This window comes from Micropterus salmoides, unplaced genomic scaffold, assembly GCF_014851395.1.
Source record: "Micropterus salmoides isolate LMB-PRFRI ecotype aquatic unplaced genomic scaffold, ASM1485139v1 Ms_hic_scaffold_13, whole genome shotgun sequence".
Taxonomy (NCBI): Eukaryota; Metazoa; Chordata; class Actinopteri; order Centrarchiformes; family Centrarchidae; genus Micropterus; species Micropterus salmoides.
The window spans coordinates 18912859-18929821 of record NW_024040374.1 but is presented as its reverse complement, the minus strand read 5'-3'; the positions used below and the strand labels follow the sequence as shown (position 1 = coordinate 18929821).

Here is a 16963-nt window from a genome sequence, read left to right as displayed (position 1 = left end):
ATTCAATTAAAAAAGACACAATCTGTCTGAAAGATTGTGCTTTAATTCATTATATTGGTAGACAACTCTTCTGAATCAGCCCCATGACATTTCAGTCATTCACAAGCCTATGGATAAAGAAGTATGCTATTTCGCATACAAGAGGGTTGACCATCAATTTGGTACCAGGGCCTACCTACAAATAACCAATTGTATGGTGGTGCAGTTGCTGCTAAACACTTTTTTACACAAGCAAAGCAGTTTAAGTTTACTAAGTTAAAAGTTTTCGAGAGAAACGAGAGAAACAAAACCATGCTGAGATTTTTATTCAAGTCTCAACTTAGTGATAGAAATGCTTTACCAATTTACATAGCACTAAAAACACCTGTTGTATGCATGTGACAGGAAAATGGCAAAACAGGCTGCAGCTACATGAGATCTTAATAGCTTTTAAGGGCAGTTTTCAATCTGTACAGTTATTCCATTTATTATGCGAGTTACTGAAAGCAGACACTATGGGGAGACGAGTGCAAGGTGTTCAACTCCACAGCAATTATTATTTTAGACAAAACTGTAGATGCAAATATTTGCAAACAAGGCTATAAAAAGTAGGTGGACCTCAGTTGGAAAACAGTTGACTCAATTAATGGCTTTACATTTCAGACTGGATTAACTGGATCAAGACCAGATAATTAAAAAATAGATAACACTCACAAATAGTACTTTACCACTCTCACAATGCCATACACACAGACAAGAGGCCTTTGTGATGTTTCGTAGGCTTTATATATATATTTATATATATAAAAAAAAAATGATGCAAGGGCTGCACAACATATTTCAAGCAGAAAATTAACGGCATGGCTGCATTTCTACCCGATTTCCCCACAAGAATCAAGTTTCATCTCATACTACCCCAGCCTAAATTCCGGTTAGAAGTGCTAAAAATGCAATCATTCAATATACATACTGTATGAAAGACCAAAGTAAGAGTTCATGTGATAGAAAGAACAAATTAGCCAGGAGCAGGGGTACAGGGTGAGGATCCAGGACGGGCTGAGTGTCGTATAAAAGGAAAAGTATATTTCAGAAACAAAAAGGGGAGTCGTGCAGCGCCACAAACTATCACACTAATAAGCTTTCCTTTTTGCTGTGATAAATAATGGACCAAACGGTTTCAGCAGCGGGGCCTTCTGGTTTGATATCATTATAGTACAAAATGTCCAAAACATCAACATTGACGTAACAGATACTATAGGAAATGCTGGGCGTGTTGTTGGGCCAGGAGCACTGTATGACATCAAACAAAGAGGCCACATCTTTAGCACTTGGTCCACTTCAGTGGTGGTTAAGGGTCTTTCAACTTTCTACAGCAGGTGGTTCCACCTCTGCAGAGATGGAGTTGTCTTCTGCTTCTTCATATGTATGAGTCTGTTGTTCAGCAGGGCTCTCTGGGCTCCGTCTGAAGAGAAGTACACTATCAGTCACAACCAACAACAGTTACTTGTAAACAGGGACGATGCTCATAAGCTCTGTCATGGTTAGCATGATTAGGTCTCGCTTTCACAAGTGCTAATTGAAGATGTGCACTGGCTCAGCTAAAACCTAAAGAGAGATTCCTGTCTCTTTCTTTGTGTCCATGAGCCATGAAATGCTTTCATATGCTCAGTCAGAGCAAAGATACTGTATACTGCGTCACATGGGATGTTCACCTGTTTGGACTGGAAGCAGCATCGTCATTATTTTCCTCATGGGCAGGTGATTTTGGTTTTTCTTCTACCTCCATATCATCTGTTTTCTGTTCTGAATCTCCATTCACTGGAATGGAGTCTGGAAAATGCAAATTTAGATTAATATAAGAAAACAAATACAAAAAACAAATTGGGTAATGGAGGAAGGTGTAGCATTTTTACCTGTGTCTTGTGTCTCTTTCTCATTATCATCTGGTTCCTTGTTCTCTGTTTTAGGTTTAGCTGCCACCTCCCCCTTACCCACGAAGCGAAGTTTTAACTTGTTATAGACGTCACTAGCTTTTTCCATGACTGCAGTGCTGGCTTTATACCGTCGAATCTATATTGTCCATAACAAAAAGCAAACAACAAAAAATGAGAAAAATACAGTCCAGGCCTGATAATCCTGCAACACCTCTTGACCATATTTAACATCTTGTAAATGCACATTTAAGTGAATAAATAAAATAAAGTTACTCAATGAAACTAGAGAAGTAATCACATTTTTACATGGAATTACTAAAATACAGTACACATGGCAAACTATAGTGTACTGGCATTTCTACCACAACATCTACAACATTGTATCATCTCAAAGAGAAGCAGCATTGAGCAATGGATTAGAGTATTATCCAAAAATGATCAATACTCTGGAACACAACCGGTAGCATGCAGATATCCCACTTTTTCCAAGTTTAATTTTCAGAAACGAACACTGTTATAAGTCTGACTCATGCAGTTTACGTTATAACAAAAAGTATGCAACAGTTTCAATAAGGACAGTGTCATGTATACTTCTTACATTATCTTAAGCATGTGGGTTTCTTGCCTTAACGCAAGATGAGTTTTCAAACATAAAAAATAAAGGACAGTCAAACAATATAGAAGACACCGCACCTTTTTCAGTGTGGCAATAACTTCAGCGTTCTTATGGAGGAGCTGACTGGTGACAGGCACGGCCTCAAGTTCTTCCAGTGCTTGTAGACACCGCTCTATGTCCTGAGAACACATAAATACATTAAAACAAGTCGGTTTTCATGCTGGCATAAAAACACAGAAAGAAGGGAAATGGTATTTTACCAAAATCAAAGATGTCACTTACTGGGTTGTCCACTTTGAGTGCAAACTTTATATCTGTGTGGAGTTTCTGTAGCTTTTCTTCTGGTGATGGCTCTGCGTATGGACACACCAAGTAACAGTCAATTTGCTGCACTGACTTTCCCGCTCACAGAACATACAACATAACTGATCTTTGTGTAAATCTGTCCACCTGCTGCACAGTTTCAGTCTGTGCAAATAAGTCTCCACTAGGCAATGACTGCTAGAACAGTGCTTTAAAGTGTAACTGACCCTTTTTCTTTTCCACTTTCTTCTCAGGCGGCCTCTCCGGTTTGCGTTTGGGTTTTTCAGGCTTAGACCTGAGAGAGAGAGAGAGGGAACTCTGTGATCTGTGCACATAAAACTTTAATGAGGTTCTTCTAATGAGGTGTGCATACCGTAGTCTGTTCCCCATTGTGCACTCACCTCGCTCTGGACTTTTCTTCCGACCGTCTTGCTTTCTTCTCTTTTAGCTCTTTCTCCTTCCTTTCTTTTCGCTCCTTCTCTTTCTTTATTCGTGCCTTCTTCTGGTTATCAGGCTTCTTGGATGGTTTCTTTACCTTTTGATGGGACAATCACAGGAAATTGCAATAGCACCTAGAGTCAGCTGCAGTCCGATTGCATTAAATGTAGCACATAATTTAGGTGATTTTTAATTTTGGTTGTTTAACTTTAACTTTTTTTAGTATGCAATTGTACCTCGGCCAGAGGTGGAGAATCAGAGTCCGAGGGCGCAGGGATTGGAGGTGGAGGAGGTTTCTTGGACTTCTTTAGTGGGTGATCATCAACACCTTCGTCTGAGCTACTGCTGCTGTCACTGTTGCTTCCTTTTTTCCCCTTACCCTTGTCTTTGTCTTTTTTCTTTTTCTCCTCTTCCTCCTTCTCTCTCTCACGTAGCCTGCGGAGCTCCTCTGCCTCCTCCTTTTTCCGGCGCTCCTCCAGCTCTCGTCTGCGTTCCTCATCTCGTTTCTTCCATTCACTAATGCAGTCGGGTTCACTGTCACTATGAAAAAAACAGCGTTGCCTTTTACAACAACCTGGTATGTACCTCAGGACTCACATTACCATTTAATAAGAACGGAAAAAAAACATCCTTAGGGGCAGGCTGACCTGTCGCTGTCGGAGGATGATGAAGGTGCTCGCTTTGCCGGGGCGGGTTTGGGTTTCCGTGCACGGGGCTTTGGGGCTGGCTTTTCTGTGGATGGGATGAAATAAGCACTGAGCACATTCACATGAGCAAAAAGAAGGATGAAATTGTTTTTTTAACATCAAACACCATTAATCTCCCCAAATTTTGGATACAGCTGAATTTTGAAAAATCTAACCACAAACAATAGTGAGCCCTCACCTTTCTTGCGCGCCTGTGGGCCCTTCCGGGGAGGTGGGTCTGAGTCTGACTCAGACTTTGAGCCGGACTGGGATTCAGACCCAGACAGAGCTGGTCGAGGCTTCTCGTCCTCTGAGTCGCTGTCCACTACTTTCTTCTCAGACCCTGAACCCGATTCAGAGTCCGAGTCAGACGAAGCCTTCTACACCATCAGAAAGACAGAAGAAGTCACAAACCATGACAAAAAAAACAAAAACTAAAATACTTTTAAGTCCCCTTTCCACCAGATGGTACCAGCTCACCTCGCCTTTGTTTTGTTCTATTGGGCAAATCTGGTACCTGGTAGGTTTTTAGGTAAGTGAGCTGAGGCGATACCAAAAAAGTTGACGTGAAAACACTGCAGATAACTGATTGGTCAGAGAATCTTCACTATTCACTACATCTTTATTGTGCGCGGTAGAAGGGTGTCCTGAACAAATCTGTCATCTGTCAGTTTCGTGCGACATTGCTACGTCGACCAGCTGCACTGAGGAAGTACTATATCTGCAATGGTAAACGGAGTACGGGGCCCCAATGCGTGTAGAGTATAGGCGAATTGAGCTTGTACCAGCAATGGGTAAGTGCCATTAGTGTGCAAGGAGGCTGATGTTTCACCTTTTTCTTCCCTCTGCCTCCTGCTTTCTTCCCACCTCGTCCACCAGATTTCTTCTCTGGAGTAAAATCCTGTTGGGAGAAAACAAATATAGGCTGTTTAGTTTCAGATCACCCAACAGTCACACCATGTTGTGCGTGCATAATTACCTGGTCGCTGTTCTTGCCGGAGTCAGACTCCGAAGGTGTAGGATCTGATTCAGAGGGAGATCCACTCTCCGCTCTATCCCGGTCACTGGACGAGCCTCGAGCCTTTTTTGGAGGGGGAGGCCGCTAAAATAAAAACACAATGTAATTTAACGGTGTAATTGCAGCTCTTTTTTCACACGCAGTCAGTTGTTTCAGCTAAACAATCTAACCTGACAAACCTGCACTCAAGCCATGCCGAGGAGTTCCATTAATCATGGCTCATTATTGTTTTTGTCATTGCTATAACAACTCCTGATATAAAAAAGGAAGCTAACAATAATTAGTGGGGTTTTTTGGGAACCTCGTTTGTTGTATACAAATTCTCAGTAAACATCCAAGCGTTGCTAATTGTTATGGTAACATTGGTGCTGCTGAAGGCACTTGGTTGTGTATCGTGCTGCAGCTCTTTTGTTCCCATAACTTTGTTCCCATAACTGTGACCAAGAATGTAATTTTCTGTTAATCTCATTAACATAGTTATATTGTGATTTAACAACTTAATGAGGGTTCGAGTTACGTGGGGAGGGAGGAGGGTCTGAGCTCCCATGGAAGCAGTAAAATCATGCATCTGTCAGGGTCAATAAATCATTTATCAACAACCATTATTTTGAATCACAAATAATGTGTTTTTAATTGTATTATTGGCTTTTTGATGCATCCTCCAATTAGTACAGCGATACAAATGATAATATGCTTGCTACTGTGTGCCGGCAGCCAGCAGTGTGTAAAATAATTACACTTTAATATTATACCTACCATAAAGGGCAGAATTGCGTCTCTCATTTAGCAATTGTCTCTGATGGCATTTTTACGCTATTGAAACTTCAACTTTGTTGCAATATCGCAGACATCTGGGGCAAGTAGTGGACTGATGTGGGATTATGTGATGTGATTATAACTCGAACCCTGAATTTAATGATTTATTAGCCAAATAGACTCTTTAGTTTCAGCAGTTATTTAACTCCACTGACAGTGAACTGAAACGTAAATGACCTTAGCAGGTGGTGGCTTTCGCTTCACTCCTCCTCCCCTTCCTTGGTCTTCACTCCCAGTATCTGAGTCGACCTCACTTCCTGAGTCTGCTTTCTGAGGAACCGCGGCTTCCTCCTCATCCTCATCCTCATCACTTCCTCCTCCGGCATTGTTGCCCTCGCTGTCAGATGAGCTGGCTGGCTGCAGATCAACCGTGATAAGAAGAAGAATTAATATAAATTCCTCACTTTTTTTCAAATGCACTGCAATCTACAAAGTCTGTCAAAAACCTTTAAATGCACTTTCTCAGTTGGAACTGTAGCATTTTTAACTGTAGTATTTTATGACATTTTGTCTTTCCTTGACAATTTGCCTTAGACAGTGAAATGAAACATGGGGACAGATGTGCAGCAAAGTTTCCTGGTCAGAATTGAACAGTAGATGTTTAAGCATCAGTAGAAGCGTCACACCTTAAACTGCTGGTCACCAGGATGCCCTAGTTTGAACTGCAGCATTTTAATCAAAGACAAGACAAGGCAAGTTAATTTGTATTGCACCTTTCAACAAACCAGACAATTAATAAGTGCTTCAAAGATGACTACGGCTAGCAGAGACCTAGAGTTCTAAAACATTGGGCATAAAAATCACAGTAATTAGGATTACGAGAAACAAACGAGCATGAATGATTAGGAAAAAAAAAAAGAGAAAAAAAAGAGAGAGTTTGACAACTTAAATTAATTTCTAAATCTACATTTACAGCATCCTTCAGAGTATGAGGTAATGTTGAATTATGGATTCAGGATTTCAGACATCAGGAAAACTTACTACAGGTGGGGCGCTGTAGGAGGCATGTGGATTGTTCTGGATCTCCCATAAACCTTCATTGAATCCCTTCCTTTTGTTGGGCTTTCCATAGCGTTCACTGTACTTTTCATAGGCAAAAAGATCCTTTGGTGCAAGGAATGCTCTGAAAGAAAGAAAAAAAAAATTAACATTTAAAATAATTAAATAAAACCAGTCCAATGTTACCAATAAACAGGTTGTTTACACTGACATAAAGGAGACTTTACAGTGACTTCAGGCTTTTAGAGCAGCAGACTGTGCCATCTAGTGACAGTTTAATATACTGCAGATGCCATCTTGTCAAACAGATGGCGTCTGATGCCATATCAGACATATCAACACATCTCTCAAAAACATACTGCACAGTCAACCGAACATGAGTCACTGGTTCACAGGTAACCTTTAGAAAAGAATGACACTTTAGGAGGGAGACGGGAAAGGGTGTGAGATAAAAGTAGTGATGATTTGTGTTTTTGTCTCACACCATTGCTCTCAAAGGATATCACTCAAACAAACAGATGAGTCAAGGGCCTAAATATAAAATTAGGTACAGCCAAGTCGACCAGGCGTGGAGAAAAAAAAAAATGTAGTAAAGACAATAGATTTCAGCCAGATTGGTAATTACATTTATTCTTTTCCAATGGATAAAAAAGGATAATGCATTTGTAGTCATTAAAACAGGTCTTTAAACAGGTCTGTGCATACCAGTTACTACTTTATCTGTCAACTAAAACAGTACTGTACTCACGTTTCATGTGTCCCAAAGAAGAAAATAGGGATTTTATTAGGAGGTGGTTTCACAGCCCCATCAGCCACATCTTCAATCTGTAAACAAGCAAGACTTTCAAGTAAAAACCAAGTGGCAAATAAAAGATTTCAAACAAGTTTCTCTGGGACTCAAAGATGAATGAACCATGTATTCATGTTGTTTATCTCAGGGGGAAAAAAATAGTACATTAGAGGTTTGTTTTTAACTGGCATATTGCACAATAAATAGTGTGTGCACTGAGAAATGGGGCTTCTTATCTAGAAATATTAATTGAGTTATCTCAAACGTCATTAAAAAACAAACAAAAAAAACGTTAGCTTCAGTGCTGTAACGTTACGTCTCCGTGCAGATTAACGTTAACGTTAGGCCAACAGCATATCGTGCAAATCATGCTGCTCGTACACTGACTGTGGGCCTGAAACGCAGCCTGTCAACCCAACATTAAATTAAGTTATGGATATGTGTGTGGTAGGTATCCATGTTAGCCAGTGCCGAGGATACACAGAGAACCATCTCCAGCGTCCCGTGCAGAGCAGCTCATCCCCTCCGCCCCTCCGGCTGCTGCTAACGATACTTGCTTACCCTGGCTGGCCAGTGGGGGTACCCCTTCATTTTAGCGAAGACCAGGTCTCCGGGCTGGAAGTTGTGTGGCATTGTCCCGCTCCTCAGTGCAGCCTGGATTTAAAAAGTATTCAGCTGCGTAGCCTTTCTGTGTCTCTCTTCGTTTTCTTTTTTTTCAGATCGACACGAAACCTGGAAACGATGGGGTTAGCTAGCAAGCTAACAGTACACTAACGTTACCGCGAGAAGAGACGGCGGAGTGAAGATGGCCGCAACACACAAACCACTTCCGGCGACACATCGTGCTTAGTCTTCAGAATAAAGGGCTTTCCACTTCATACCAAAAACAAAGTGATAAAATGAATGTTGTTCTTGTAATTAAATGGCAGTGAAATAGATGTCTATATAAAATTGAACAATCCATACAGTCACAAAATATATAAATCCAATCCAATTATACATTTCAGGACACCATAAAATATTGTTTAAAAGTACAAAACAACAGTCAGCTATACATGTTTTCAATGTGACCAGCCTAGGAGCTTAACAATAGCTCAAAACCTACAATAACATCCCTAAACCTGCACACATTAGACGCTAGAAGACCCAAAGAAAACAGATATTTGTCTTTCTTTATGTTTGTGCTAGGAACATTACAGTAATTTCTCATCAAGTCATAAGCAGGACCTCTATAGCTTTGCAAACTAAGTAAAGAAGATCATACCAAGTTCCTTTTTTTTTTTTTTTTAGAGTTACATGTCCCAACATGTAAATACTCTGGAGACTAATTTGCAAACTCAATACAGATCCTTGCTGTAACGTGGTCCTACAGTATACCTACTTATACTACTAATGCACTGTGTACTACTGTGGCATTATCATTGTACAGTGTATACTCATTACATATTAGAATTAAAATATAGTCCCAATTTTTGTTTATTTTCTATTCTCAAACTATTATTTTTTAATTATTAATTTTGCAGCTGTAACATTGCATTAGTATTCATTAATAAATATATCTATATGTATATTGATTTATCTAGGATATTTTTGTGTACATAAAATTCACACATCTTACAATACCTCTTTCTGAAATAACAGACGACTGAAACAAATTACTGTACAAGTAAAAATCAATCTCAATAATCATAAATATAAATTGCAACTTCATTGCTGAATAGTGCCCCAGGTGGGTCCAAGTACAGTTAAAGGTAGAGTATCCAGTGTTACACATATTACATAAACATTGTGCATGACTGTAGAAATGCTTTCAGGTGTTACTGTCTTATAGTCCCTTTTCCCCAACACATTTATTTGGATTGTACAAAATTATATAAAATATGAAGAGGTGCATACATGTGGAAACAGAAAACAACTTTTCATAGCATTACAGATAACAATCAATGTTTCTGTGCCAGTATCACAAAATCTATATGTGTTAGAAATGTCTGTATTTCTTTAAAAGTTGGTATGTTGGATGAAATACATGTATAGATTTCTAAATTGCAAAATTATGTAAAATGACTGACTTTTACACTACAAAGAAAAATCTCCTTCGTTCTCATACCGGAAATAAACTCGTGCAACGTTGTGAAAAGCTTCACTGATCCGGATGAGGCAGCCTGATCGTTTCCACTCAATCCGACGATCACAGCGGAAGTCCCGCCCCTCTCGCCTCACCATTGGCTAACGCGCGGCCGGTTTCCGATTCACCCAATGACGGATCACAATGTGGAAGGCTGTGCGTTGACCTCCCACCGGATTCACCTCTAATGAGAAGCCATGTTTCGCTCTCTGAGAAGCGTCCAGCGGTTTAACTGCAAACTCCTGACTTTGCAAAGTCTCAGCGTCAACTCCAAACTCCTCATCTGCACGTCCAGGATGGCCAGCTCAGAGTACAGGCTCGAGCGGGACACGTTTGGTGAGCTCAAGGTCCCAGCTGACAAGTACTACGGTGCCCAGACTGTCAGATCCACTATGAACTTCAAGATAGGGGGACCAAGTGAGAGAATGCCAATCCAAGTGATCAAGGCCTTTGGTATCCTTAAGAGAGCGGCCGCTGAGGTCAACAAGGACTACGGCCTCAACCCGAAGATAGCAGATGCAATCATCCAGGCTGCAGACGAGGTCTCAGCAGGTAAACTGGATGATCATTTCCCTCTGGTGGTGTGGCAGACTGGATCTGGGACTCAGAGCAACATGAACGTCAATGAGGTGATCAGCAACAGAGCTATTGAGATCCTAGGAGGAAAACTAGGCTCCAAGGACCCTGTACACCCTAATGATCACGTCAACAAGAGTCAGAGCTCCAATGACACATTTCCCACCGCTATGCACATCGCCGTAGCCACAGAGGTCCACCACGTCCTGCTGCCCGGCCTGCAGACGCTGCACGACGCCCTGGCTGCGAAGTCTGAGGAGTTCAAAGACATCATAAAGATCGGACGCACGCACACTCAGGATGCTGTGCCGCTCTCGCTTGGGCAGGAGTTCAGCGCCTACGTCCAGCAGGTGAAGTACAGCATTGAGAGAGTAAAGGCCGCCATGCCCAGGGTGTACGAGCTGGCAGCGGGAGGCACCGCAGTAGGGACGGGACTCAACACCCGCATTGGCTTTGCTGAGAAAGTAGCCGCCACTGTTGCGTCTCTCACAGGCCTGCCGTTTGTGACCGCTCCCAATAAGTTTGAAGCCCTGGCAGCCCACGACGCCCTGGTGGAGCTGAGCGGAGCGCTGAACACTGTGGCTGTCAGTATGATGAAGATTGCCAACGACATACGCTTCCTGGGGTCGGGACCACGATCCGGCCTCGGAGAGCTCATCTTACCAGAGAATGAGCCAGGAAGCAGCATCATGCCAGGCAAGGTGAACCCTACCCAGTGCGAGGCCATGACCATGGTGGCAGCCCAGGTGATGGGAAACCACGTCGCGGTCACCATCGGAGGCAGCAACGGACACTTCGAGCTCAACGTCTTCAAACCCATGATGGTCAAGAACGTGCTGAACTCGGCCCGGCTGCTCGGCGACGCGTCCGTCTCCTTCACCGACAACTGCGTGGTGGGCATCCAGGCCAACACGGAGAGGATCAACAAGCTCATGAACGAGTCCCTCATGCTGGTCACCGCGCTCAACGAGCACATCGGCTACGACAAAGCGGCCACCATCGCCAAGACGGCTCACAAGAAAGGCTCCACGCTGAAGGCCGTGGCCGTGGAGCTGGGCTACCTGACCGAGGAGCAGTTTGACCAGTGGGTGAAGCCCAGTGAGATGCTGGGGCCAAAGTGAACTCTGACAACAGGAGGGACACTTCAAAACAAAATAACTACATTTTCTTTGGGAGGAAAGAGCATGTCCAATTAAATCAGAGCAGTGGAACTTTATGAACAATCTGAATCCTGAACATCTCTTAATAAAAAGGATCATTTGCTGTTGTTTGGTCCAGCTTCTTACTCCACATATACACCTCCAGGATGTCTTATTTAAAAGTAGTTTCAGATGCTGCCCAACATCACAAGTATCAACACAACTTTTCTCTGTAAGAGTAAAATGCATGTATTTGTACTCCAACTTGTTGATTTTGACATTTAAAGCTGGGGCAGGCAGTTTATTTCAGAAGCAGTATTTGTTATATTTGCTGAAATTCTCTTTACATCCAGACAGCGAACTCTAACGGCCTGTCCACTCATCGCTGCATGAAAACATGTTATGAAGGAATGGCTTTGGAGGGAGTGGGATGTTTTTCTGTTGGTTACTTTTAAAATCTAGCTGTCTCTATATAGTTCTCCAATGTTGCCTACCCCATGTTTTCCACTATTAATGGGTACCTTCAGGGCAGTTCACATGTTCACACTGTGCCATCCCAAAAGATTCAACATGGACGTTCTGGTTTACATTATGTGCCATGAGTTCAGTTAACTTTGCATTAATTAAAAAGCAAGTATATTCCGGTTTCTTTTCATAGTTTTACATTGTTTATACACGCTTGTTTGTAATGTATGCAATATCAGTTGATGTGCTCTGGGTGTATGGAAAGTAAAGAAAACAAAACACCACAGACAGAAGATATGCGTTTAAGCAAATCCTTTATTATATACAGGAATTACAACAAAAGCAACTGAATGCCAAATGGACACATTTTAATTGTAAATATATAAAACTAGCAGTTAACACATTCCAAAAACATGATGTGTACGATTTTTGTACAAGCGATAAACAAAAAAACATTTGCTCCTCTTCTATTTGGTCCAGCTGACCTTGGGAATATCATAATGTTCTGTCAGGTTGTCCAGGTGGCGATTGAAATCCTGCAAAGACAAAAAAAACATTTTTGCTGATATTTCTCTGTTCATAAATCTGAAATCATTTAAACTGCAGTGTAATCTACAAACATTAATGCATATTTCTTTTTAAAACTACCATTTTACGTTGGTCAACAAATATCATAAATAATATTGAATAAATGTGCTGTTTTACAAGTCTGAATCGACAACTTTGACTGAAGGCTGCTATGCCAGGTCTGGCATGACTTACTTCCACTCTGAGCTTGTGTGTCTTTGATGCTTTGTTCAAAATCCTCTCCATTTGCTTTAGAAAAAAAGAGAGATCACTGTAAGTTTAGACACACTGTAAACACCTCCAGCAAAAACATCTACACCCCAAACTCAAGAAGACACTGTGTCAGTGACGACAGCTGTGTCAGTGACGACAGCTGTGCCACACAAAGTATGTCGCAACATTCACTGTTTCAAATAATGAACTCTGTCCTTCGAGTAGAAAAGGGCTGATAAACTTTGTCATTATTTGACGTGAAGATGAATAAACAGACCATGAAACATCATTAACTTTACCGGTGAGCTAATTAAGTTTATTTTAAAACCACTTCAGGTTGGGATTACTCCACTGTGCTTAGTTTTAAACACAGTTTTCATCTCTCTCTCTCTAATATAATCAGGAAGGTAAATAATCTACAACCTCTGTTCAACTACTGCATTACTAGTTGTAAAGCTAAGTGTGCAATATATCCATTTGACAATACTGTGTGCCTGGAAAGTTTCCTATCCAAAAAGGTCTTTCGGTTTTCTGATTGCGTTTTTGTATACTATTTTAGGCTAGTGTTGTTTGTTGTTACAACAAGCCCCCTGTATGCTTCTTACAGCTGGTGCATTGCTGCCATTGTGTCAAAATATGGACTCTCCTTCTAATATGGGATTATGGATGAAGATGGTGCTGCTGGAGAAGTATAACATACCCTCTTCTCTTGCATCTTGTCAAAAGCAACTTGTGCCGGTGTCCTTTTATCAATATATGCTTTTGTGGATTTCATCTCCTCATTGTCTTGACTGGTCACAACCTGCTCCAAGCGATGCTTACTCTCTTTATCCTTCTTCTTCTTCCTGAAGAAATAGAAGATATGCAATCGCCAGTTAGTTGAACAGTGGCTTGTCAGACAAACAACTCCAATCTACAGGTAAGGAAATAGAAAGTAAGTAAATGTAGGCAATTAAATACTAATAATTGGATAAACCCAATAACTGGTGATTATTTGTCATGTGACCTTATGTGAGTGTTTTATCCAAGACAGGGGAACTATTCTTTGTCCTACTGAATACCTGTGTTACGAACGTTTTGTTGTACTATTTACTATGTAATTTACTGTGGCTGAAACTGTCAGTATTTTAGTATTTCAAAGTTGTCCTGTAACGTTATTGTGTCGACGCAGTTGTAGTTGCTTTAATGTAGCTAACCACCCTGCCTTGCTGTTTATTAGCCATATCTGGTACAGTGTCACCGAGGACTGTGCTTTTTTTTCACTGTACAATGCTATTTTCACAATTACTTTGCCCAAGTATTACTTTATCGCATTCATATGATCTCAGCAGACGTTGACGTTAGTGTGTTTTTGTTAGCAAACGGGCTAACAATAGCCTCGCCCGAATACCAGGCTTTGTTTATCATTTGCGACTGTACAGTTCAGTATTTTTCTCGATTCCAACGCGAATACCAAACAAATGATGCCACAAGACTTACTTTTTTCCAGCTGAAATGTCTCCTACACCCTTTAATTTCAGGGCGCTCTTCTGGACCACAACGTACTCAGACATTTTCGAGAAGCTCGCTGCCGTTTTCTTCTGGTTTGTTATTATGGTACCCGACACAGGCACGGCGGCGCTGTGCTGCCACCTGTCGGACTGAAGGGAAACGACACAACTCGCGCTACTTGCCTCAGGTGCAGTGTGTCTTCCCGTCCAGAGAGGAGCAGTACATTATTTTCTCATATACAAAACGGAAGTCGAAGGAAATATGAATGTCAAACAGTAGCATGGTGAGCTGCATTTTTAAAGTAACCTACAAGTAAAACAAAAATGTCGGGCTACAGTTTATTTAGGGTAGTCACGTTAACGAAAAACATCACATCCAGCGCTGCAACGTTGCTGTGCAGGACGAACATATTAAACAGAACCCAGACATGCGGTTATGCTAAGAAAGTTGGTGAGTAAAGAGGATTTCTACCATCTCTCTTCAATATATCTCAGTGCCCTTTAGTTTTAAATTGTCTGTGGTTATGAAACAATGTATCGAGTTGAGCTGACACATTTGGCCTATGTGACTGAGAGTGGAAAATAAAGGATGGATAATTGCTGTTGTGGTGTGGCAATACACGAATATAATTGCTTAGTTATTGTGTCCATTAGGTTGCAACTAATGATTTTTTTCATTGTTGATTCTCGATTAATTGATCAGTAAAATGTCAGAAAAATGCCCAATATGATGTCCTCAGATGTCTTGTTTTGTCCACAACCCAAAGCTATCCAGTGTACTGTCATAGAGGACTAAAGAAACCTGAACATATTCACATTTAAGAAGCTGGTATCAAATAATTTTTCTTTAAAAAAAAGATGTAAATCCATTATTCATTCCAGCTCTAAGTCCATTCCACACTTCATCCAGTAACCTAAATCACCTGTGTCTGCGTATGCCATTAAATCATTATTCATTAGTGGTTTATTTTCTATTTTCACTTGTTGGCATTACAAAATATGTCTTTCCTGTTCTTTGCAGCGGCCAAAGGGAAAGGCAAAGGCATGGCGAAAGAAGAGCTGAAAGGTCCGGAGGTGTGTAAAGACCCTGTCAGACTGACTTCATATGCAGTAGGGGCCAACATCCTCAAGCAAGGGGAAGACCCCCAGCTGAAGCCTACTGATCAATATCCAGAGTGGTGAGGGCACATGTTTCTTGTATTTCTGCCACTTTTTATCTACTGCTTTCTGTATCATAATGTAGAACTAACTCTTTCTGAATTTTGCCAGATTTCCTTTCCTATTTTCAAGATATTTGTTGTGAAAAACTGGTTAGAAATTGACAAGTAAATGTGTCCTTCTGTAGAAGAAAATTACAATTCCCCCCTCTAATAAGAGGAAGTAAGTAAATCCAAAACATTTCAAGCATCACATACTGACTCTCGCTGTTTCTATAGCTCTCTACGCCTACACATGCTAAATGCAGTCCAAGCTTAATGTTTTGGTAGTTGAATTGCATTCTGGGAAATGCAGAAAATCACAAACACACCACTAGATGGATATACATTTACATATGGACAAAATAAGAGACACAGAGAAGAACTGACCTAGGTAAAAGGTAAAGATAGTTTGTGTTTCATTACATTATACTTTTATATTTTAAAAAAATCCCCCTCTCACCCTTCGTGGGGTGGTATGTGTCATCCTCAAGCTCGGGTCCTCTACCAGAGGCCTGGGAGTTTAAGGGTTCTGCACTTTGGGGGTCAACGGCCCCAGTGCTCCGATTACTACTGGCACCACTGTTGCTTTCATTCTCCACATTTTCTTTATAAATACAGTATAAATTATTATTATTATTTGTAATGTTGTCTGTGTAATTTTTTTATTCTGGGTGAAAAGGTCCTTTCATGTGTATTAAACTTATTGTATCAAAACCCCTGTATACATAAACATACATGGCCAACAAAGCTGATTTTGATGTGTCTTCACGTATTTGACTACCCTCTCCTTTTATCATTCACTCAGGTTGTTCCAGTTGAACCTAGGACCGCCCCAAAAGTTGCACGAGCTGGAGTCCGACACCAGGGAATACTGGAAGCGTCTGAGGAAGGAAAACATTTGGCGTTTCAACAGACTGCATAAAGGGAAGAAGTTTTAGGCCTTCACTGGACTGACAGAGAGCTTCTCCCTGTACATCGGATTGCTTCAGACTGTGTGGACTGAACCACGTGTCATTGTGTACTGTATGTTCAGACCAACTCTTGGCCACTTCCACCGTGTTAATTGAAACCATGCAGCATATTCAGTGGTCCTCCGATGACTGAGAATAAAAAAATTAAAGTAGTTGGTTAGACAACTCCAACCCGAGGTCCATTTAGTAATTGTTCTAGAGCTTTCAATTGTATCCCACAATCTTCTTGGGCAGATGGTTTTTGCCTAGTTGTCATGGAATTGTATGCTTTCAGAATTCAACGATTGCGTGATATGATCGAAAACTAATAAGCAGGCCTTGAAGTTGATTTTTCTATGCATTTAATTAATTTGTACATGTCTTCATGTTCTGTTTTGTCCATATCAGAAGGACAATGGCCTATTTCCACCAATCACCTTTTCACTATTTGTTGTTTTTGCAGATTCATTATGAATAAATATGACTACAGAATATCTTGCAAATTGTGAATTTTCTTCTGCTTTAACATTATCATAATATGAATGTGGTACCACATTGTAATTAGGAGCCTTCAATGAAGGGTTTGTGAAGTGAAATTTTTGATGAGTGAATAATGTATTTGTACTTTATAGGTCAGACCTATTACCCCCCCCCCCCCCC

At 41.0% G+C, this 16963-nt stretch overlaps 4 protein-coding genes across 4 annotated transcripts; 2 read left to right on the top strand and 2 right to left on the bottom strand.

Moving 5' to 3' along the window:
* Positions 1–289: 289 nt before the first annotated feature.
* hdgfl2 (HDGF like 2) lies at positions 290–8372 on the bottom strand. The gene is made up of 16 exons (XM_038715985.1): positions 8141–8372; positions 7538–7614; positions 6772–6913; positions 5968–6147; positions 4936–5058; positions 4789–4857; positions 4156–4336; positions 3918–4002; positions 3507–3810; positions 3234–3367; positions 3060–3127; positions 2812–2882; positions 2607–2708; positions 1893–2049; positions 1692–1809; positions 290–1441 (listed from the first exon to the last, which is right to left on the bottom strand). The coding sequence occupies exons 1-16, from the start codon at positions 8210–8212 to the stop codon at positions 1339–1341; spliced, it is 1986 nt and encodes a 661-aa protein (XP_038571913.1). The 5' UTR covers positions 8213–8372; the 3' UTR covers positions 290–1338.
* Positions 8373–9841: 1469 nt separating this feature from the next.
* On the top strand, positions 9842–12591 carry fh (fumarate hydratase). Its single transcript, XM_038715986.1, has one exon. It carries the CDS (start codon positions 9902–9904, stop codon positions 11399–11401), a length of 1500 nt encoding a protein of 499 aa, XP_038571914.1. The 5' UTR covers positions 9842–9901; the 3' UTR covers positions 11402–12591.
* On the bottom strand, positions 12182–14303 carry fam32a (family with sequence similarity 32 member A). Its single transcript, XM_038715988.1, has 4 exons — positions 14144–14303; positions 13365–13509; positions 12647–12700; positions 12182–12420 (listed from the first exon to the last, which is right to left on the bottom strand). Exons 1-4 carry the CDS (start codon positions 14215–14217, stop codon positions 12352–12354), a joined length of 342 nt encoding a protein of 113 aa, XP_038571916.1. The 5' UTR covers positions 14218–14303; the 3' UTR covers positions 12182–12351.
* Positions 14304–14392: 89 nt separating this feature from the next.
* mrpl54 (mitochondrial ribosomal protein L54) lies at positions 14393–16797 on the top strand. The gene is made up of 3 exons (XM_038715987.1): positions 14393–14605; positions 15176–15332; positions 16159–16797. Exons 1-3 carry the CDS (start codon positions 14479–14481, stop codon positions 16289–16291), a joined length of 417 nt encoding a protein of 138 aa, XP_038571915.1. The 5' UTR covers positions 14393–14478; the 3' UTR covers positions 16292–16797.
* The last annotated feature ends 166 nt before the right edge of the window (positions 16798–16963 follow it).